The sequence below is a fragment of the Odocoileus virginianus genome, chromosome 24, assembly GCF_023699985.2.
Source record: "Odocoileus virginianus isolate 20LAN1187 ecotype Illinois chromosome 24, Ovbor_1.2, whole genome shotgun sequence".
Lineage (NCBI taxonomy): Eukaryota > Metazoa > Chordata > Mammalia > Artiodactyla > Cervidae > Odocoileus > Odocoileus virginianus.
Window position 1 is genome coordinate 9,301,438 of NC_069697.1, and position 24,410 is coordinate 9,325,847.

Consider the following 24,410-nt stretch of genomic DNA (forward strand, 5'->3'; position numbering starts at 1 on the left):
GTAAAAGGAATGAAACTTCAGATCTCGGAGTGTAATTAATTTTAGTTTTTTTGAACAATTTAGTTGGATCTGTTCATGTGAATTTCTAAGCATCCAAACATGTTTACCGTATTTTTTTTAAAGTGAAAGTTGCTCAGTCATGTCCGACTCTTTGTGACCCCATGGACTTTACAGCCCATGGAATTCTCCAGGCCAGAATACTGGAGTGGGTAGCCTTTCCCTTCTCCAGGGGATCTTCCCAACCCAGGGACTGAACCCAGGTCTCCTGCATTGCAGGTGGATTCTTTACCAGCTGAGCCACCAGGAAAGTCCAAGAATATTGAAGTGGGTAGCCTATCCCTTCTCCAGTGGCTCTTCCCAACCCAGGAATCAAACCAAAGAATCTTTATTAATCCCCCCAAAGTCTCTAGTATGTGAATCTTTAGGAGTTATAATACAGTGAAAAAAAGCCAGTCAGTATTGGAGAAAGTATTCTTTTTCAAGAAGGTTACCATTCTATAGAGGCTATGTGAGGTCAGATCCTCTAAGTTCTATGTTTTCACAGCTTGCCCCCTACTCTACTGAACACAGCCATTATCAAAAAGGGATAAGATATATATTTTAAATATCTGTCATGACAGCTAATGGAAAAGGTGGGCAAAGACTGTATAGATGTTTATTATTGGGTACTTAAAATTCAAGGACAGCCTCATTTAATATTAACTCATTATTTATTTTCCTGCTTCCATGTTTGTTTATATATATATCACTTTATTTGTATATATATGTCACTTTATTTGTAAATAGATGTAGAATTGTCTTTAAAGTATATTTCAAATAATTTTTATCTACTTTCGCACATAGAAAACTGGAAGATATTACTGCTAGTCATATCAAACTTAGGAATTTTAGTTTTCAATGCATTTTGCTTCTTTGTTTGTTATGACTCTAGTAACCAAAACTGTAATAGTTACTGGTAATTCCAATGTCACATACTAATATGCTTTGCTTGATTACAGAAATTTTTTAAAATAACTGTCTCCAGCTTTATTATTTATTGAAGGTTTTTCATGTTAATAAAGTCACATACATTATATGATAAGACTAGAAAAAATAGTAGTTAGCAGATTCATAATTAGCCATGTGCACATATGCATGCAGTCATTCTTCAGTGAAGCTCTAAAGCTCTTTACCTGTATTTCAGGTACTGGAAAGTCTAAATCTGTCAAAAGCCACACATGTCTGATGAGGACTGAGCCACAAAGACTGATGGTAGATTCTGAGAGTGAAGAATCGAGGAGTTTGAGTTAGCTTCCAAATTGTTGAGTAACTTATGCCATGTGTCTGTTATTTACAAGAAGGAACTTAGACAATTTCCTTTAAATCTACCCAACTAAATCTACCCAACTAACATATGCTCTCTTTCCACTTGAGGTTTAGGCAAATTCTTTTCCTTCCAAACTGCCCACTTTCTTCATACTAATTGGACTGCCAGTTTTCTTCATTGTTATATGTTGTCACTTGTCTGTAACAGAAATGATAAAATATCTAATCAGCAGTTAAAATATTAATTTTAATGGAGTTATCTAACTGACTAAAAATGATTACAATAATTGATATTAAACCAACTTTAGGACTTAGGGTCTTATAGTTAAGAAATTATATCTGCATGTACAGCTATATACATTTTTTAAGATTCTTCCTATAATTTCCATATATGTAAACTTGTATCATTTGATTATACCTTGTTTCATAAAGGACCTGAAGACGAATTCTCTCATTCTTTTTCTTCTTGAAAATTAATGACATTCAAAGATATAGTACTCTATAAATCCAAGAGAACATTCAGTGATATGCAAAGAAAATGTTTTAAATTCTTGTTTGGAATGATAATGATATCATTTCATTATGCCATTTTCTATGTATTTTTAATGAACACAAGCTATATACACTAGGAAGAATATTTAATATTTGGGTTCATGTATTCTATATTCACCAAATTAGAATATAACACTGAGATTTGCTATTTGATAAACAAATTCACAAAACAACATTTTGTGATGGCTTTTTCATCATTAACACATTGAAGTGAGAAATGTTTCTATGAGAAAATATTAGCAACATAAGCATACATACACACTGGTAGCACAAACCTGTCTCTCTAAAATTGCTGAGCCTGGATCACAGAAGAAATCGTTAGGAAATCAAAAAATACAAAGATAAATGAAAATGAAAACATGATGATGCAAAACCTATGGGACACAACAAAAGCAATTCTAAGAGGGAAGTTTAATGATACAAACTTACTTGAGGGAATAAGAAAAATCTCAAACAACCTAACCTTATATCTAAAGCAACTAGAGAAAGAACAAGCAAAATCCAAAGTTAGTAGAAGGAAAAATATCACAAAGATTAGAGCAGAAATAGAGACAAGAAAACAACAGAAAAGATCAATGAAACTAAAAGCTGGTTCTTTGAAAACATAAACAAAATTAATAGAACTTTCACCATACTCATCAAGAAAAAAAGAAGAGGACCCAAAATAATAAAATGAAAAAGGAAAAGTTACAATGGACACCACAAGTGTACAAAGGACCATAAGAAATTACTACAAGCAACTATGAGTCAATAAAACAGACAACCTAGAAGAAACGGACAAATTCTTAGGCACAACCAACTAAGACTAAACCAGGAGGAAACGGAAGGTATGAACAGACCAGTTACAAGTACTGAAATTAAATATGTCACTCAAAAGTTCACAACAAACAGAAGTCCAGGATTGATGGCTTCACAGGTGAATTCTACCACACATTTAGTGAAGATTTAACACCTATCCTTCTGAAACTCCTCCAAAAATTGCACAGAAAGGAACACTTTTGAACTCATTCAATGAGACCACCATCACCCTGACACCAAAACCACACACACACACAAAAATTACAGATCAACATCACTAAGTCCGCAACAAAATACTAGCAAACTGAGTTCAACAGTGTAATAAAAGATCATATACCATGATCCAGTGGGATTTATCCCAGGGATGCAAAGATTTTTCAATATCTGAAAAGCGATCAGTGTGATAAGACCACATTAACAAAGTGAAGAATAAAAATTAAATGGCATCTCAATAAATGCAGAAAAAATATTTTGATAAAATTCAACATCCATTTATGACAAGAAAAACTTTTTAGAAAGTGAGCATACAAGGAACATACCTCAACATAATAAAGGCCACATATGACAAATCCACAGCTAACATCATACTCAATGGTGAAACACTAAACATTTCCTCTAAGATCAGGAGTAAGACAAGGATGTCTTTTATTCAACATAGTTTTAGAAGTCCTAGCCACAGCAATCAGAAAAGAAAAAGACACGAATGGAATCTAAATTGGAAAAGTGAAACTCTCACTGTTCACAGATGACATGATACTACACATAGAAAATCCTAAAGATGCTACCAGAAAACTACTAGAGTTCATAAATTAATTCAGCAAGGTTGCAAGATACAAAATTAATGTACACAAATCTGTTACACTTCTATATAGTAACAATGGAAGATCAGAAAGAGAAATTAAGGAAGCAGTCCCATTTACCATCACATCAAAAAGAATACAATACCTAGGAATAAACCTAAATAAGGCAAAAATGCCTGTACTCAAAAAACTATAAGATGCCGATGAAAGAAATCATAGACAACACAAACAGATGCAAAGATATACTGTGTTTGTGGATTGGAAGAATCAATATTGTGAAAATGACTATACTATCCAAGGCAATCTACAGACTCAATGCAGTCCCTATCAAATACCTATGAAATTTTCATAGAACTAGAATAAATAATTTCTACAATTTGTACAGAAACACAAAAGACCCTGAATAGCCAAAGCAATCTTGAGAAAGAAAAATGGAGCTGGAAGAATCAGGCTCCCTGATTTCCGACTATTCTGCAGCCATCAGGACAGTATGGTACTGGCAGAAAAACAGATCTATAGATCAATGGAACAGGGTAGAAAGTAGAGATAAATGCATGCATCTATGGTCAACTAATCTCTGACAAAGGAGGCAAGAATGCACAATGGAAAAAAGACAGCCTCTTCAATAAGTAGTGCCAGGAAACTGGACAGCTACATATAACAGAATGAAATTAGAACACTCTCTAACACCATACACACACACACACCTCAAAATGGATTAAAGACCTAAATGTAAGGCCAGATACTGTAAAACTCTTACCACAAAATACAGGCAGAACACTCTGACATAAATCACAGCAGTATTTTCTTTTGATCCATCTCCTTGAGTAATGGAAATAAAAATAAACAAATGGGACCTAATTAAACTAAAAATCTTTTGTACAGCAAAGGAAACCATAAACAACAAAGTGCACAGAAGAAAATATTTGCAAACAAAGTGACTGACAAGGTATTAATCTTCAGACTATACAAACAACTCATGCAGCTCAATATCAACAAAATAAAACAAACAGAAAAATCCAAAAATGGGCAGAAGATCTATAAAGACATTTCTTCAAAGAAGACGTACCGATGGCTAAAAAGCACGTGAAAAGATGCTCAACATCACTGTTAGAGAAATGCAAATAGAAACTACAATGAAGTATCACTTCACACCAGTCAGAATGGTCATCATCAAAAAATCTACTAACAATAAATGCTGGCGATGGTGGAGAAAAGGGAACACTGTTGGTGGGAATGTAAATTGGTATAGCTGCTATGGAGAACAGGATGGAGGGTTCCATAAAAACTAAAAAGAGTAACCATATCCTACAATCCCACACCTGGGCATATATCCCAAGAAATCTATAACTAAAAAAGATAACATGCACCCCAATGTTAACTGAAGCACTATTTACAATAGCCAAGACATAGAAGCACTCTAAATATCCATCAACAGATAAAGAAGATGTGATACATATATACAATGAACTATTTAAAAGAATGAAATGATGCCATTTGCCACAACATGGATGCACCTAGAAATTATCATACTAAGTGAAGTAAGCCAGACAGATAGCATAGAATATCACCTATATATGGAATCTTTAAAAAAAGATGCAGATGAACTTATTTACAAAAATAGAGTCACTGACAGAGAAAACAAACTCGTGGTTACCAAAGGGAAAAGGGAAGGGTGAGGGATAAATTAGGAGTTTGAGATGAACATACACACACTATATGTAAAACAGATAACCAACAAGAACCTACTATCCAGCACAGGGAACTATACTCAGTACTTGTAATAATCTCTAAGGAAAAAGAATCTGAAGGAACTATAATATATATATATATATATATATACATACATATACATATATATACACACACACAATGGAATCACTGTGCTGTATGCCTGAAACTAACACAGCGTTGTAATTTAACTATATTTCAGTTTTTTAAAAAGTTCCAATGAAGTTGAAAAAATGCAATATTTTAATTGTATAGATTATCTATATTCCTGGAAAAAATTCTATGTCAAATCTAGGATTAAATTCTTGGGAAAGTTTAAAGGAATAAAAGATACAATTTTAAAGAGAAAAAACACCGCTCAGCCTAACTGGCCCTGTGGTTTGCTTTTAAGTAATTTAACTGTAACACAGATTGCCTTTCCAGAAGAGTTATAACACAAAATTAAATAAGCCAACAGAATTTTGAAAAGACAAAGATACTACTGGCTAATAATTTTTAATTTTCACTGTCTCCTTTCTAAACTGAATTTAGAAGTCGTGTTTCTTTTGGTGACTAAGTCAGAAAGGATAGAAAATATTAATCAGTGTCACTAATATTCTTATTTGACAAATACTCCTTTTCTTCCAGTCCTCAGCTTTTCCCCTCAAATTTTGGGCATCATTCCATACTAGTTATCTTGCGTATTTTAGTTGAATGAATGTAATGGTGCATTATCTTAAGACCAAGGCCCAATCTAGTAATCATTAGTGGAATTAAAATTCTAACAAAATGAAGCAAACAACTGAATGGCTATTTTAAGAGTATCTTTCATCAATAACTTTGAGAAGTTTGCATGTTGGATTTTTATCAAATATATATGCCTTTAGAAGTTTACCATTTAAAAGAATCCTATGAATGTGTTTTATAAACTGTAAATCAGAATACCTTCAGTATTATTGTTATTTATAATAATTGTAAAATTAAAAATGACCCCAGTCTACTTTCACATATAGGATTTGCTAACATAATACTGTGTGGTAAATTTCATATGTAATGATCTCAGCCAAGTCATTTAATCTTTTGTGGTTGGTACTCAATCTCTATTTTACAAAGGAAAAATATAAGATGCCTGGAGAATTTAAGTAACTGTCCAAGGTCATGCATCTAGCTAACAGGAAGCCAAGATGACAGCAGCAGGTCAGTTTGATTCTGAAATATCAACATACACCTATAATTTTGTGTGCATGTATCTGACTCTGAGGCATACTACATGGAATCAGCACAAACACACTTAACAAGACAAGGGCCCGTGGTATCCTTCTTCAAGTAGTATTTTCTATGCAGAGTATTTTCTTCATTCAAGTAGTATTTTCTTTTCTATTCTAAGAACTGCTTCTTTTGAATTACTTATTCTCCAGTGATATGGGGAAAAGAATGATAGCATTTTAGTATAAGTTCAGTTCAGTGGCCCAGTCGTGTCCGACTCTTTGCGACCCCATGAATTGCAGCACGCCAGGCCTCCCTGTCCATCACCAACTCCCAGAGTTTACTCAAACTCATGTCCATCGAGTTGGTGATGCCATCCAACCATCTCATCCTTTGTCATCCCCTTCTCCTCCTGCCCCAATCCCTCCCCAGCATCAGGGTCTTTTCCAGTGATTCAACTCTTCGAATGAGGTGGCCAAAGTATTGGAGTTTCAGCTTCAGCATCAGTCCTTCCAATGAACACCTAGGACTGATCTTCAGGATGGACTAGTTGGATCTCCTTGCACTCCAAGGGACTCTCTCAAGTGTTTTCTCCAACACCACAGTTCAAAAGCATCAATTCTTCAGCACTCAGCTTTCTTCATAGTCCAACTCTCACATCCATACATGACCACTGGAAAAACCATAGTCTTGACTATACAGACCTTTGTTGACAAATATCTCTGCTTTTTAATATGCTATCTAGGTTGGTCATAACTTTCCTTCCAAGAAGTAAGCATCTTTTAATTTCATGGCTGCAATCACCATCTGCAGTGATTTTGGAGTCCCCCAAAATAAAGTCTGACAGTGTTTCCACTGTTTCTCCATCTATTTCCCATGAAGTGATAGGACCAGATGCCATGTTCTTAGTTTTCTGAATGTTGAGCTTTAAGCCGACTTTTTCACTCTCCTCTTCCACTATAGTATAGGTTCAATCTTATAGAAACTGAAAAGCATTTATTTTTTTAATTTAAATTATTTATTTTACTTTACAACATTGATAAGTATTTAGTAGTGCAATTCCTGTGCAATTCCTATGACTTCACTAAGAATACACAAAATTTGACTAATACATGAAATACTTTGTAAAATTGTTAGCATTTTAATTTCCATCAGTTCTCTGACAGATTCTGGTTGTTAATTTTACTTCTGTCTTAAACTATTTTGCAAGCAATGGTAAAAATATATGAATCCAGATAAGAAATGTCAGAACAAAATGTGAATTTGGGACAAGAAATGTCCTACAGTAGAATGAAATCCAAGATATTTCATGCTTATGTTCTTATAGCAGCAAGTAAAAAAACAATGCAGTATGTGTTTTTATACTAAAAAATTAATCTTTACTTTCAGATACTCTTCATTTTTCTTTAGACGAAAGGAGATTTTTGTCATCCAGTAAGTTACTGTGGTGATGCAGAGCTCTGCTGTGATTAATCTTTTCAGATGGTGTGCTCTATATTTTAAAATACATAGAAAGAAGTATTTTGTTGTTTAATATGCTATTTTTTTCCAAAGACAAAAAACAGTTAAACTCTGTTTAACTGTTAAACAGTTAACTTTCTACTTACTAAGTGTCCTCTATGATATTGCATGCTATTGTAAATTAACCTTCTCAAAATGCACATTGACTCACAATGTGCATGGCCTGAGAAATTTGCTGTGTTATCATCTTGTGTTAACTCTGATTGTAAATAAGTTTTTACCTAGAGTTCTTCACATGTTTCCTGGCCTATTATTACGATGACACAAGAGTTCTCTGTCTGATGGGTGGAGTCTGGGTTCACATGCCATACAAGTTCATTTCAACTACTACAGGTAGTAATCTGTGAGAACCAAGATGATCACATTCCCTGTTTCATATAATTTTGACTTCCACCCTACCCAATGGACAGCCAACTGTGCACACTTTCAGACAACCCGCTAATGCCCAGAAGTGCCACTTTTATCCTAGGATAAAAATTGCTGTATACATTCTGAGGGGAGCATAGCAAAATGACTGCATTAGCAGGGACCCAGCAATTGAGTGTGGCAGAGATATTCAGTTTCTTCAGTAAAGGATATGAATGGAGGTAGAAAGGAAAATGCCTTTGATTTCAGAATCCCAGATCTATGACAGAGGAGTCAATTCCTGTTAGCCACAAGGCTGGATGGAGCCAAGACTCCTGACATTCTCTTGACTGTGAATAGTACTCAGAGTAATAATTCAAACAGAGGAAGGCAGACCCATGGCTACTAGAACCACATTTTGCATTTTGGAATCATAGTTAACCTTGTTTTATTTATTAACTAATTGCCAAGTCCCCATTGACAGAATTAAAATATTTTCATGAAGATCCATTTTCCTCAAAGGACCTGCTTGATCAGATTCCAACATCTGCCAAAAACACACCTGAGCTAAAGATTTCAGTGATCACATCGCACAGAAAATACCATTTCCAACCAGCACTCAAAGCTGACCTCTCAGTGTTCCAGGCTCACAAATGGTCTGGTTGAGAAACTCTGCCTTTCTCTGTCACCATTAAACAGAATCATTTTACTTTTCTTTTTGGCTTCATGCCATTGGTGGTGATGGCTTAGTCACTAAGTTTTGTCCAACTCTTAGGACTCCAGGGACCATCGCTTGCCAGGATCCTCTGTTCATGGGATTCTCCAGGCAAGAATACTGGAGTGGGGAGCCATTCCCATCTCCAGGTGATCTTCCTGACTCAGGGACTGAATCTGGGTACCCTGCATTGCAGGCAGATTCTTTACCAGATACGCCATTAGTATCTCAGGGAAAAATGCTTCCATTTTATCGAACGCCCACTGCCTCTCCTCTATAACCACATTCTCTTCCCCTAGAATTAGTCAACAGTGCTCTGTTTGGTCAGAGCTCCTACTCTGATAGAACTGTGTAGTTCGGGCTAATCAGAGCCTTTAAACACCTCTGCCGCTGCTGCTAAGTCACTTCCATTGTGTCCGACTCTGTGCGACCCCACAGACGGCAGCTCACCAGGCTCCCCCGTCCCTGGGATTCTCCAGGCAAGAACACTGGAGTGGGATGCCATTTCCTTCTCCAATGCATGAAAGTGAAAAGTGAAAGTGAAGATGCTCAGTCGTGTGCGACCCTTAACGATGCCATGGACCACAGCCCACCAGGCTCCTCCATCCATGGGATTTTCCAGGCAAGAGCACTGGAGTGGGTGCCACTGCCTTCTCCTTAAACACCTCTACGTACATCAAAACAGTTAAAAAGAGATGTAGCAGTCTTTCAAATCTAGTTTTTTGAGGTCACCTTCTAACCCCTGAGAGAGTAATTTGTGTGCTTACCTGCCTGCCTGTTCAGACTGTCAGGACTTCCTTTTAGATGATGTTATGTCATCTGTCTGCTCTTCATTAAGTTCCCTCCCTGAGAACCTTTGCCAATCTCCCCACAGAGCTGTCGGCAGTTTCTTCATCCTCTTTCCTGCTTCTGCCCTCTTGCCCCTGAGGTAACTGGGTTTATGACTACAATTTTAGTTTAGAGTACATGGTTTACAAAATAAGAATCTGTCAAGAGTTTGTTTTCACATGTGCTTAGTAATAAGGAAAATTCAACTCTTGCCACCCTGGAAATCTTACATCACCTCTTTGACGACAGCAAGAATGTTGCTTTCCCTGTATTTATCTAAAAGTCCATTTCACCTTTCTTGGATGAAAGAAATATCAACTGGGCATCTACAAGTGCCAGGGTCTGTGAATACTGTGATAAAAAAATTACATTACTCCCTTATTAAGGTGGCATGTTTACCTTATAAAGTAAAGTTTGAGAGTCAGCTGTACCGTACTAGCCATTGGTTGGGATAATATTTTTAATTTATACTAAAGACCAGAGAGAAGTCATTGGTGATTTGATGAGACTGAAAGAATACTAAAGCCTATAACGAATAAAAACAATAGAAAAAAACAAAAATTAAGATCCTTTTGAAAGCATTACAGTAAATGCTTTGGATAAGTAACATAGTCACTGTAGAAATAAATGTGAACATTGGAAAAATTAAAGAATTGAAATACATAAACACCTCACACTCAATATTTTATGAAACTTAGAAAAATCAATTAATATGTTTTACCAGAGATTCTTCAAAATTTTTCATTGAAAATGAAGTACATATTAGTGTGAGAAATACATATTTTTATAGTAAAGGCAGTAAAACTTTTAACCTAACTTAAAACAGGTTAAGTAGAAAAAAAAGCTTCTCGCATTTGTCCTATGCCACTGGTTATGCTGATTTAAGCTGCCCATCTATAGGCTATCATCTGTAGCTCTCTATTTGGACTATATTTTAATTCCCTATAGATTTCAACTAATTGACCTTGAGGGAAAGCTGAGTCTCTGTGACAATATGGTCTTCAATCACCACTGCCAACATAAATAAATGGTTCCTCTCTGGATCTATCAAGAGTAATCTGAGTGGAATTTAAGTTTTTGATAGACTTTGAAAAAAATGAGCCCAGACATGAAATAATACCCTTTTCAACAAAAGGGCATAGGATTTAAACTAAGATTCATGTAATAAAATGTGTTTAGCCCTTTATATTAGAAATTGGCCAGTTATCTTATTGAAATCTGGACAATTCCCAATTTGATTTACACACTAATGAATGTGATTTGACAGTATCCTTCACTATTGTGAGTGAATAAGTACTCTTATTCACTAAAGTGTCTAAAACACTCTCTATATAACAAGTTTTTAAGTTCTTTTAAAATGCTAATAAGTTTTTTTGAGTCTCTCTGAGTCTGTCTATACATCACTTTATTTGAAAAGCACTCCTGAAATAACATTGTTGATTTTCATATACATTAATTTCTGTGAGTTTTTTATGCTTATCTAACCAAATAATTTTCCACAAAGGAATTTAATTTCTTCATCAGTAATAAGTCAGTGCATTTTCTTCATAATATATGCCATCTCCTTTTCCACTTCCCTGCATAATTGTCCAATTACTATTTTTTCCTGTTTACAAGTAAAACTTTAAAACTTCAAAGAAAGATAAAATTTAGAATGCAGCCAGTACTTGAGAAAAACACACTTGTTCAATATGAGGCTAAGAATCAAGGCAATGACAAGGAGACTACACACAAAAACAAGAAAAAAAGTGAATTGTTATTTGAAACAGGTAATTTATGCCAAAATATCTTCCCAATTTTAAGCTATCTAGATAGGTATTTATTTCAGCTCACATGTAACTGTGAGATAAGCACAGACTGTAAAATTTCATAAAAACAGACTATGAGAAGCCTTATTTCTCACATTATGTAAAAACAAATGTGAAAATGACCAGGTTTAAGGGAGTGAAATGGAAAAGTAAATAAAGCCAAAACAGATCTTGTTTTATTAAATCTATTTTTCTAAATTACTGTGTAGACAAGAGCAATTTTATTGTTCATGTAACTTCCTAAGTATCTAGCACCTGTTAACTTCTGTTGTGAGAGGATTTGATATGGCTTTGTTTAGACTTGTATACTGTTTATTGGTGCATCTATTGATCATATTTGTTTAAGTCTTTGAGTAGCATCTCTTGAGAATTGTCCATTAATATTTTTGTGGAGTAAAATAATGATCAGAGCACTTGTATTTAGTTTACTATGTATCTTAGTCTAAATTCATCCACAGTTGTATATTTAACAATGATTTATTCACTGTCTACTACAAATAAGTTTATGAGCGGCTTGCAGTAAGCCAAATGTTAACCCCACCCCTACCTTCAAGTAATACATGAACCTCAATGCATGGATCCTTAATACATGTACTTATATAGCCATGATAGAAGATGGAAGGTGATTTGTCCATAGAAGTTTAGTTTCATAGAAGAAGGAAATTATTTTCTCTGTAATAGAATAGGGTGAGGTCCTTAGAGGAGTTAACATCTGAATTAGCTATTAAGCAATCAGTAGCATCTAGTTGTGGTAAAACACCTGGAATGGGAGAAACTAATAGAAAATATCTGTGGTGTAAACAGGGTAATGTGAGGGGTAGCTATGAAGAATAATGTAAAAAATACAGGCACAATTAGAAATGCTTTCACATAATAATATGAAAAGAGAATTATTACAGCCTTTATACTATTAAGGATTAATTTATAATTTGAATTGAAAACTAGAAAACCGACCTTTTGATTACTCTTTATTCTGGGACTCTGATTAGGAAGAATAAATTATAGGAAATCTCCCTGCTTAATTTAGCACAATCTAGTCTTCCCAGTTTTGAGTAAAATTTAGGATATTCTTTTAGAAACAAACAAAAAAAATTCACTCTGTTTATCGGTTTAGAAACAAACAAAAAAAAAATCATTCTTTTTATCAGTATCAATTGTAGAATAGATCTGTAGAAAGAACTTGAGTTTTACAATAAAACTAGAACTAGCAATTATAATAGTAATGATAGCAAACAACATTTATATACTGCTTCCAAAGTCAGGGGTAGACATTTCCTAGCATTTTATATACATGAGCTTGATTTACAAATATTTGCCCTACTGTCTAAACTGGAAACTAAGAAAGGTTAAGGTAACTTACTCAAAATAATATAGCTGGTAATTGTTGGAACAGGTATTTGAAGCCAAAAAGGGCACTGTACTTTGTAAGAATTACACAAATATTCGCCCAAATCTAATAGCTAGCCAGGTACAGTTTAAAATCACTATACACCTAAAACAAAACACTCTAAATCAACTACACTCCAATAAAAGAAAATAAAAACAAAACAAAATCCATATCTCTAGAGAGATCTTTCAAATGTACAATAATAAAATCAACCTTCTGTGGAGTTCCTCACTGAAAAGACACTATAAAGATAAAATATTAATAATTTTTAAATAAGAATAGGTCATTAATGGAAATAGAACAAGGATTTGAAGAAGAATAATCTGAGCTATTTCTTGCTCTACAAACTAGCTCTATATCAGGTTCTAGATAGCCCAGAAAAAATATTTTTGCCAGTACTACCTCAAATAATCCTGGATCCTCTAGGAAAAGAGTATCTCCCCACTACAGGATGGCTATCTGACAGTCCTTAAATAGATAAATCATAGGCTTGTCACTAAAGCAGATGTGGTGTTTGAACTTCACCATTCATACAATGAATAATGTTCCCTGATATTATAAAAGTGATCTCTACACAACTCAAGAATTTCCAGTTCTGCATGGTAACAGAGACATCGATCTTGTTAATTCAAGTATCTCATTCATTTCTATCTTAAGCTCAGTTCTGAAGATTTGCCCAGCCTGACCCCCATTCCTTTCCTGCCTCTGAGGAGAATCATGGCATGGGAACATTAGGATACCACCCTGAAGAGCTTGGGTAGTTTAGGTCTTTGTTGTTCTTCATGTCCGACTCTGCCATCCATGGACCACAGTACACCAGGCCTCCCTGTTCCTCACCATCTCCCGGAGTTTGCCCAAAATCATGGCCGTTGAATATTGATGTGGATCTAGCTTATGGTTGCCTTTTCTTGCTGGTCTTTGCTGGGGGTAATTATTTTCTACAGGGATTGATTGTTGCCTGAGTTCCCACTGCATGTGTTGGAAGTCGGGACCTCCAATTCATATACTTCATCTTCCTATCCCCAGACTAAGGAATTTTCTGATTCAACATCCCATTCAGTCATCTCCATTATCCATCCTTCTCCAGGGGATCTTCCCCACCCAGGGATTGAACTGGGGCCTCCCGCATTGTAGGCAGACGCTTTACCGTCTGAGCCGCCAGGGAAGTCTTTGCTCTAGTAATGCTATTTATCACTGTGATACCATGCTGACTGTGAGCTGCTCTACGAGGTTATACCCTTTGGAGCTGAGAGATACTTCCTTCTGCCTGGGGACACCCACAGCATTAACGAAGAACTCCATCGTTCTTCTTGATAACAGTTACCGCAGCATCCCTGTATTTTTCACCAGTTCCTCTACTGTAATAAAATATACTCTGACTCATGTTTTCTTCACTGAACAAACCCCTATATGTATGAAAATACATTTCATAGTATTTATTAAGCCACATTTTCCATCTATTTTTTCATTTGTCCTTTACTTCAAAATCCACATCCTCTTATATTTGTCACTTAAGAAATATAGTAAAATTATCCCTGATATTTAAAATTACAAACTTTGATAGAGGTGTATGTTCTTCATTTTATTTCACACTTCTGCCTTTTGTGTTTTTTTGCAGTGCTAATTTGTTGTGCATGACAAATGTGTTATTAAAGATATGCCCACCTCTGAATTTGGGCATTGCACAGTCTATTTAGCTGCTTAAAATTATTTCAATTTTTAGAGTATAAATAACTTGACTAATGAACTGTCACAAAAATGTATATCTAAAGTAACTGAAATGACTGTCATTTTTTATGGCTATATAGTCACAAAGACTCACTCAGGAAACAAGATTTAGGCAATTTGATGTCATTTTTTCAAACAATCACCCTCCTTTATTCAGAATTCTTCATGGACAAAGAAAAAAGTTTAATTCACATTTACATTTTTAGGGCAATAAATACTATGCAATATATTAAAAAGTGACCTGTACTGATGTAATGCCCCAAATGCCTAGCAATATAAAACATTACCTTCTTAGCTTGAGAGAAAAGCCAAATTATTATTTGGCCATATTTGGGTCCAAATAATATAATTTCAAAAATGATGTAGAATTTAAAATAATGATCACATATCAGTTAAAGGTATAACATGTTATAATTGCTGATTTACCATGTTTTTCTAATTTTAATCTAGAACTCAGAGCTCTACCCTCAACTCATAATGCATTTAACACAATCTCTGTTGCAGGTTACTTAGTTATAGAAAATCCATCAAGTAAGTTTGTTAAGTATCTTTTCTTCTTTTTGAATACCGACTCTAGATTCCCTGATTCGATGAATCTTAATGTGTGGTTCCTTTTTTGTATGTTTGGTAGAAAAACCTCCAAGCTGGATATAAATCATAAAAGCATGACTAATTGCATGGTAACTGGAGAAATGCTTTCTCTCTCTCTGGGGTGAAGCCTGCATGTCTGTATTTTAGCTTGGGAAGTAATACAGGGATATTTAAACTCCTTAGGGTTTAGAAACCATGTCATTATGAGAATGAGGTCACTGCAATATTTTATATCTTCTAAAACCTTGTAATGTATAAAATGTTCTCTGTATGACAAAGAGGTATTATATGCATTTTAGGATTCAATGATAACTTTATGCCCTTACATTTACTTGAAAAACTTTCTTCATTAAAATGTGCAATCATTCATTTAAAGTCACTTAAAATTTGAAGGATTTTTGTACCATGAAATACAGAGAAAATGAATTCAAAGGGGGAAAGCTAATTTTATAAATATGACAGGGTGCCTTTAAAGGGCTGTGTGGTTTTGAAATGTCCTGTCCTCTAACTGGTCAACTATAAAGGCAGTGTCCAAACTAAAGGAAAAGAAATGAACCTAACATAACTCCATTTTATACCTTTCTTTGCTTGGAGGCCGATAAGCAAGAAATCCTTCCTGCAACATGTTGAAGAGCTTTGCACAAACAACAACCTAAAGTTTCAAGAAGAATTTTCGGTATGTTACTAGCAGTTGTCACAACATTGCCAGACCTCCAGTCGTTTCATGTGTCACATTTCATGTCCAGTTTAAGCTTGCAAGGCCATGAAGGACTCTGGCCGTGATAATCAATACCCAATTACCAGGTTGATTGTTTGGATAGTAACATTACACTAGCAGCCTCTGGGGCAACCTGAACAGAATTATTCACCTACTGTGTCGGGAAAAGGTGCTGCTCCTCAGACTTCGCCCAGCAAGGCGACCTGGCCCCGTTTGTTCTCTGCTCATCACCCAGATGTAGAAGCAATGCTAGAATGCTGGATGCATTGGTTTTTGTGTGTGTGCAAGGTTTGGGTGGTACCATATATTTCACTAACTTTTAGATTTAGAAACTAAATAATTTCATTTCATATTTGCCCGCTTATTAGTTTATGTTAGTGGTATAGATGAACCTGAGAACAGAATTTGATGTTTCCAGAAATTATAAAAAAACAATGTTTTTTTAGAACTGTACAAAAATAGATAAATAACACCTGTGCTTTACAGGCTTATTTTTAAGTTATCATGGAATAAGTGCTCTATCACATTAAACAATATACGAAGTTAAGAACTTGTCACTTTAAGACTATTTGAAAGTTAGAAGATTTTATTGCTTTTACCATTTTATATATCTACAAAATTAAAATTACATTAAAACACAATATATGTATTAGATCTATAAGCTATCTTAAAATTTGTGAGCCCCTTTCCTGACTTATATTAGAAAAATAAAAACAGATTTCTAAATGTTACCAAATATCTGTTTTTTCACGAACATTTTAGTGTGTGAACAAAGACTCAAACAATTGGCTTGGATAATTCAGGATTGTAATATTTCAGTCTCTCAGGGAATAATAACAAAAATGTGAGAAGATTAATGGTATTTCCTACAGCTTTTTGGTTATGCTTCTTAAATATTCATCTGGACTTAAAAAAATCATTGGTACCATAAAACTCCTCTTAGTATTTATTCAGCAAGATCTTTCCATTTTTCAGGAACCAAAGGGTAGTTTCATTAGAATATAGCGAATATAGTTCCATTATACATGACTGAGTATCTGAAAAGTTTTATTAGCAATAACATTTTCACATATACTGAGAAGGTTTCTAGTTTAACTATTTGGGAGATCATGGTTTTAAGTACTTGGGTTTTATATATATATATATATATATATATGTTGTGTGTATATACTAAGTAAATATATATAAATATGTAAGGATATGGCTTTTTTAGATTGCTTTTAGTTCTGCTGCTGTGTCAATTTTTAAAGCAAAACTGTTTTAATAACATGCATCTTTGATGCATATATTTGATAAACCTTGTATTCAGGTCATATTCACTTACACTTTAAATATCAATAAGCTCTTACTTGCACTAAGCATTGATATATGTCAATTCAGCATTTTATACCTAAGTGACCTTGGGCAAATTACTGAAACTCTGTTCTTCAGTGTCCTCCATCTGTATCTGTCTTATTGAGTTGTGAATACTAAACTGATTGAATGATGTGTAATGTGGCTGGCACAATAAGCATGTTATTATAATGATGATTTCTACCATAACGAAGTTCCTATTTATGATAAGAACTGCAGGCATGTCTAAGAAATCACAAATACACAGTGTCATGATAGAGATACACAGGAAGAAGTGAGCATCAACTCTGTCTGAAGAGCAATCAGAAAAGACTTTACTAAAAAGTGACCGGCCAGATGAACTTTAGGACAAAGCAGAAGTCCAATGAGTAGAGAAAGGGGGAAAGGTATTCTAGAGAGAAAGAAGAATGAGAAAGCATAAGGATGCAAAACCATCTCACTCAGCTGTGATCCACTAACAAGCAGAAACAGAAGGAGAAGGAGCTAAGTATATAGGAGGGCTGGTTGAGGCCCCATGTGCCCTGATAAGAAGACCATTGAGTGTAATATTACTAACCAAACAATCGGCCTGGTAACTGAGTATTGATTATCAAGGCCAGAGTCATTTCAACCTATAAATGGAAACTTCTGTAAACACAGAATAGAAGGTGATTCCAATTCACCTTTCTTTTCCCCTCTGTTTGTCTCATATAAATATGCTGATATATACTCCCAAAGCCTGACAGAAGGAAGCTGTTCTAGGATTCCTCATTTGGTTAAAAAGTTTTTCGAAGCCTCTGGTGCCAGAACACCAGAATTCAGATGCTTAACCTTGTCCCTCCTATCTAACACATACATACATGCAAAAGACTGTCCAGAATTCTCAGAGGAAAAATAAGGGAGAAGGGAAAATTATCCAGTTAAAAAAATAATCTTTAATAATGCTGAAAAATTGAAAACCCCACAGTTTTAGCACTTTTAAGGGAATCTGGTAAATTGACACATTTCTGATACGGAAAATTATAAATTTCATAAATGTAAATCATCAGCTTGATAAAATAACCTATTTTCTTGCACAGCTTTTTAAATGATCAATGGATATCATGATTTTCCACCAAAATATCAGTAACAGATCTCCCTGACACTCCCTCAGCGTCTGATATTTCTTAATCCCACCTTTGCATTCTGCTATCGACTTAACAATGCCCACTGAGAACAGGAATTGACCTTTGGCATCTTCTCAAACTGACCAATGTTGTACCAATTAATAGGCATGAAATCACACTGCCCAAGGAGAAAAAACAAAAAATAAATCACCAGTTCCCTTCCCCTACTAAGTAGATGTTAAAATAGTAAATAATACACAGGGACTATTTGATGAAACCATCAGTAAAATATGAAAGGCAGTTGCTAGCATGGTTGCCGCACCTCAGAGCTTCACAGAGGACAAAGAAGCTACGCCAGAGAAAGCAGGAGCCCAAGGGACCAGTGCTATTCAGGATATTTTCACTGTAAATTCATGTAAGTTCTTTACTGTTAATTTGACCCTGCTTCTGCAGTTATGAGAAGTGTTTTCGTTTTAAACATAAAAGGACTTAGAATGGCCTTTTACTAAGTGGAACTTTGTGTTGACCTCTGAAATAAATCTAAACTTTGCAATGACTTCAATCCACAGGAATTACCAAAATTTCTTCAGGATCTATCTTCAACTGACGCTGATCTGCCTTGGAACAGAGCAAAAAACCGCTTTCCAAACATAAAACCATGTATGTGTACATACTATTTCTGGTTTTAGATACTGAAAGCTTTTCAGATAAGTGCAAAATGCACTTTAGCATTCTTCTTAAATATGTGTTACATATTAATTGAATTAGAATAATGCATTTTATTAGCAGCAACTTATAAATTGTATCTCTTTGGCTTTGTTAATATTGACTAAAGTTAATGTACATGAGTTTCAGCTTGTTCACACAAGGTTTTATTCATGCAGGTGTAAGAAACTGTAGCCCTAGTACTTTCTGAGCTTTGTAATTTAACCCAAGGAACAAACCTCTCTAATGTCTTCCTATAGACCTAGTTCTCAAATGAAAAGAGAAAGTTCACGTGTAACTGTGCGCATTACTTTCCTTAAGAGCATGGCAGTGCTTTGTAAAGGAATATAAAAAAGTGCATTGCAAAATATTTGTTGAAGATCAGAGTAATGTGTGATCAGCAGGGTTGGTTTTTGCAAGGGAGGAAGGCCTGTGCTTTACCACAGTCAACATTTTTCAATCAGTAAGAAACCATAGTATATGCTACACTGTTATTATTAATCCTTAAATGTCATTAAAATGAATGTGTATACTGATGTGGAAAAAAGAAACCATATTATTGATGGAAGAATTAACAGTAATGTGAAAGAAAAAGTATGACAATCCTCTTTAAATGATGGCTGTGTTTGCTGTATTTTTCAACATATTATCCTACTAAGTATATTCTGATTCAATACATTTTCACATTATGAAATTAAAAAGTGATATGTTAAGTTCTGAAATGTCAATATTGTTTCAAGTCTAGAGCTGTAAAATATTCTTAATTTTAGAGTTAGTATATATATATTTTTCCAATGTTCTATGCCTTTTCAAAACTGTATTGGGGGAAATTCCATACATATAAAAATTGAACTCTTCTGTCTAGAAAGACACAGACTTTGATAAATATGTAATCACAGAAGGTAAAATCATAAGGATATGAATAGCTCCCCCCAAAAGGACCATATTGTGTTGTTCTAGAACTAGCGGATAACCGAGGCATGAAGTAAACAAATTTAGGGAAACATGATCTAGAAGTCAGTAACCTAATGGAATCTGTTAATTCCCAAGAATTAGAAAAGGATGAAAATACAAATAGCTTTAATCACCTAAAATCCTTCCCGGAACAAAACAAATCATAGGTAAATGACTTTAAGAGTAAGTTGACAAGGCATCTTTGTAGGAAATAGGGAATGTTAGTATTACATCTCTAAATTCCTCTGGCATGACCTTTCTTAATAAGTCCTTTTGTTTTCCTTTCAGAGAGTTAACCTGGGTGGGATACATCCTAAGTTTAAGAGATATGGAAAGTCTCAGGTTTTTATATTCATCCATATCTAAATTTCCTTCAGATTCTCTGCTTCATGCTTAATGATATTCTGTGAAAATAAATACTACAGTCTGATTGAAGAACAGTTACTATGGAATATTTAATTTTATTTATAATAATGTATGTGGCTGAAGTAATGTATATCACTGTATATCATTATATATAAGTAAATTAAACATATCTCACTTATTTCCAAAGATTGAAGCATATCTGACTTTAAATATACAAAACTTTGATATGTGAGTTTTTTATATGTAACATTTTGATCTTTTGTTATTAAGATTTCAGTGCATTATTTTCTGGGTTCACATAATGGCCATTAAAGTCATACAGTGCTAGCTTGCTCGCACTTACAGCAAAAGAAGAATATAACTAAATAAACATCCTTAAAATAAGGAGAACTGAGGAGTAAGACAATCCCAATATCTGAGGCTAAGACAAAAATAACTAGTGATGCATAAGACAATAAATAACTGTAAATCAAGGATGTTTCGGAATATCATGAGCATTGCATACTTTTTTCTCACCTTTGCTAGAGTCAAATGGATAATATCCAATTGTTTTCTGTTTTTTCCTTGATTTCAGTACAGAAAACTTAGTAATTTTTCAAATAATATACTATATCCACATCCAATATCCTGTAGTGGGTTTTGGGGTAAAGTTTTTTCTTAACTGTCCTCTTAAAGTATTGCAATGCACTGTCCCTCACAAATATATTTTTGCTTCTCCCACAGAAGGACTTAGGAGATCAAATGGTATGAACATTTTTTTGTCTCTTACATACATTGCCATGTAGGTGTCTAAACGGCTGGTGCTAATTTACGACTCAAACAGCAATAAACAAGAAAAACAATTTTCTTACGTAAAAAAAAACAAAAAAAAACCCCAAAACTGGAAGTTCTATAAGAAATAATTTTATTAAGCATAATTTTATACTTTTCAATAATTTTATTAAGAATTTATTAATTCAACTAGTACATACTACCTGCTGTATAGTAAAATGACTAAAAATGTGGGCTCTAATCAAACTTCCTGGGTTGCATTTCTGTTTACCTAACAACTACTTTAGTTATTATTACATTATTTAGTAATGTCAACTGCATAACTTTAAGGATTAGATAAAATAATCATGTAAATCACTTTGCCCAATATAGAACACAGGAAGCTCTCAATCAATATTAGTTCTTACGATTGTTAGTAATCAGTAAATTGCTTATTTTTAAAAGCTTCTAAGTTTCTGGGTGACTAAAATTTAGTTACAGGCCCTTAGGGTCTATGGTCTGGAGATTACAAACCAACTTCCCTAATCTGGGTTGGAAGACAAGCTGTAAACTCACATTTGCTCATACGGACAAACAGACCCACATGCTCCCAGCTCCCTCCCACCATCACACACACATACCCACAGAAGATGCAATATTTAAACTAATATATTCTCCTATTGTGTTTTCAGAGAAGCCATAAAGCTGAAGAAATGTTTTTTCCTCCCATAGAGAATGAATTCATTTTAGTAGAGTCTGAATTTTACTGTGAGCCAGCTAAGTGAGATTCATTGTCTCCCCTGAGTAATGTAGAAAGAAGGATTTCAAATATCACAGTGCATTTTAGAACATATTAGCTTACAGGGCTTTAAGATACTAGAATTAGCAGCAAATGTGTGCAGAAGAGATTTCCAAATCTCTGTTTGACAGTACACTATGACCTTGAGAAGTGTTCCAACACCATGAAGAAAAGTTTAGCTTGCTGTTGACTCAGTTCAGTTGACTCGGATAGTTCACTCAGATATTGAGTGAATAGAAACCTGCTGGCTTCCCTTTCTTAGTTACATGACTGGCCACGACGTCATTAAAATTGGCACATCATGCCAAATTCAAAATCTTTGGGACAGAAATGGTTCACGTAATCTGCTTGAATGATCCCCCTTCTTTAGATTCAAACACATTGGTTGGGTCATTATACTTAATGATACAGCAAAGTCATTTAACATAGAACATGTGCTTAATTTTAAGAACTTGAGAATGTGTTCTGTGTTCCATACAGAGCTATATGTTTTGTAAGCTTTCATATGTTTTCCTCAGAGGATTCTACAAAATAAATATTATATCTGTATGTTATAGCTGAGGTAACAAACAAGCAGAGAAGTGAAACAATCCACCCCAGGCCATAAATGGCAGATAGACAGCATCTGGAGCTCCCACTCAAACCCACTGACCCATTTTTGCTCCCTACTGAGTGCCTTCCCAGGAAGATTCCTTTTAAAACTTTAAAAGAATTTAGTGATAGATGACTTTGTATCATTTCCTTGTCTAGTGAAAATTAGCACTGGACATTTCAACTGTAATACCAATTTGTCAAAAATTCTCAAGGAAAAATAATTTTTGATACTTTTCTTTGAAGAAGAATAATGGGTAAAGGGTTATCTAATTTTGCTAGACTGTAAAACAGTCTGAGTAACAGTAATTCAAAGTTTGGTGTGAAAGAAAGAATAGGCATCTAATTTAAAGAAAGAGCTCCAGAAATAGACCTAAACACAGAGAAAACTAGTGTATGATAAAGTGGTATTTTGAATAAGGAGGTAAGGATGCACTATTTATTGTTCTAAATGGCAACAAACAACAAAACATAGATTTTCCCTCATTCTGTCTCCAAATAAAAGAAGCCCAATAGGTCAAAAATCAAAATATTTAAAACAAAAGCAATAAAACCTATTAAAGCTCTGGAAGACACTATGAATGAATCTGCAAAGATAAGAATATTGGTTTGACAAAGACTTTTGTATGTATCACACAGAAAGCCACAGTGAAAAATGAGAACTTTGATTACAATATATATAAATTTTATGTATGGCAAGATAGCTAACAAGATAAATTGAGTGACTCAAAGACAAATGACAAACCAAAAAAATTTCAATACATGTAACATTTTTAGTATAAAATATTTTTAAAATAAAAAATAGTATAATATGAAAGGCAATTATAGAAAAGATGTTTAAAATGGCCAATACACAAGCAAAGAAGCTCAACTTCACTCATAGTTAAGGCAATAAAAATAAATACTAAGATAAATCAACTGGTATCTCTCAGAAGGTCATAAATTAAAATGTTTAACAGTATCTCATGGCAGTAAAAGTGAGAAGAAACAATTGTTCAGACTGTTCAAACACTTGTTCAGAGTGAACTGATATAATTTCAGAACAATTCATCAGTCTTTCAAATTTGAGAAGCACAATATGCTTTGGGAATTTTACTGCTGGTAATGTATTCTACAAACAGACTCCAACATAAATGCAAAATTTCAGTTATTTATTAAGCATTTTATAATAACAAAATGATATGATTTTCAATTATCCTGAAGAGCTAAATAAGTATGTTATATTCATACAATGAAATACCATATGGCCTTTTAAAGTAATGAACTATTAGGTCGGTAAAGGTATTTGTTCAGGCTTTTCCATAACATGTTATGGAAAAATTGGAGCAAACTTTATGGCCAACCCAATAGATATTGTTATTTGCACGAATATGGAAAGATATGGCTAAATAATTTTATTTTGCAGAATAGAGGGACTAGCACCCCATTGTGGTTAATTTTATATGACTATGTATAGAAAATCCTGGAAATAAATATGAGAACATATTAACAGTCATTGTCTTTAGGTCATGGAAATATGTATGAGAGGGAACTTCTACTTTAAAATTTTATAGCCATCTGTAATTCTCGAATGTTATATCACCAACTTCTTCGTATTGTATCGAAAAAAGTATGGTAGTTTAAATAGCAAATTAGTATTAATATCTTATCTTTCCTTCTAGATAACAATAACAGAGTGAAGCTGATAGCTGATGCTAGTATTCCAGGATCAGATTATATTAATGCCAGCTATGTTTCTGTAAGTTGCTATTTTATGTATTTTTTAATAAAACATAAATACAATAATGTTACTCTT

At 34.1% G+C, this 24,410-nt stretch overlaps 1 protein-coding gene across 2 annotated transcripts in view; it reads left to right on the top strand.

Moving 5' to 3' along the window:
- Positions 1-24,410, top strand: part of PTPRQ (protein tyrosine phosphatase receptor type Q) — a 235,648-nt gene that overhangs the window by 188,660 nt on the left and 22,578 nt on the right. For both annotated transcript variants that reach the window (XM_070454261.1, XM_070454262.1), the window contains 3 exons: positions 15,889-15,970; positions 19,020-19,110; positions 24,277-24,353. In XM_070454261.1, coding sequence (XP_070310362.1) covers positions 15,889-15,970; positions 19,020-19,110; positions 24,277-24,353 — 250 coding nt within the window. The remainder of the gene's footprint in view (positions 1-15,888; positions 15,971-19,019; positions 19,111-24,276; positions 24,354-24,410) is intronic.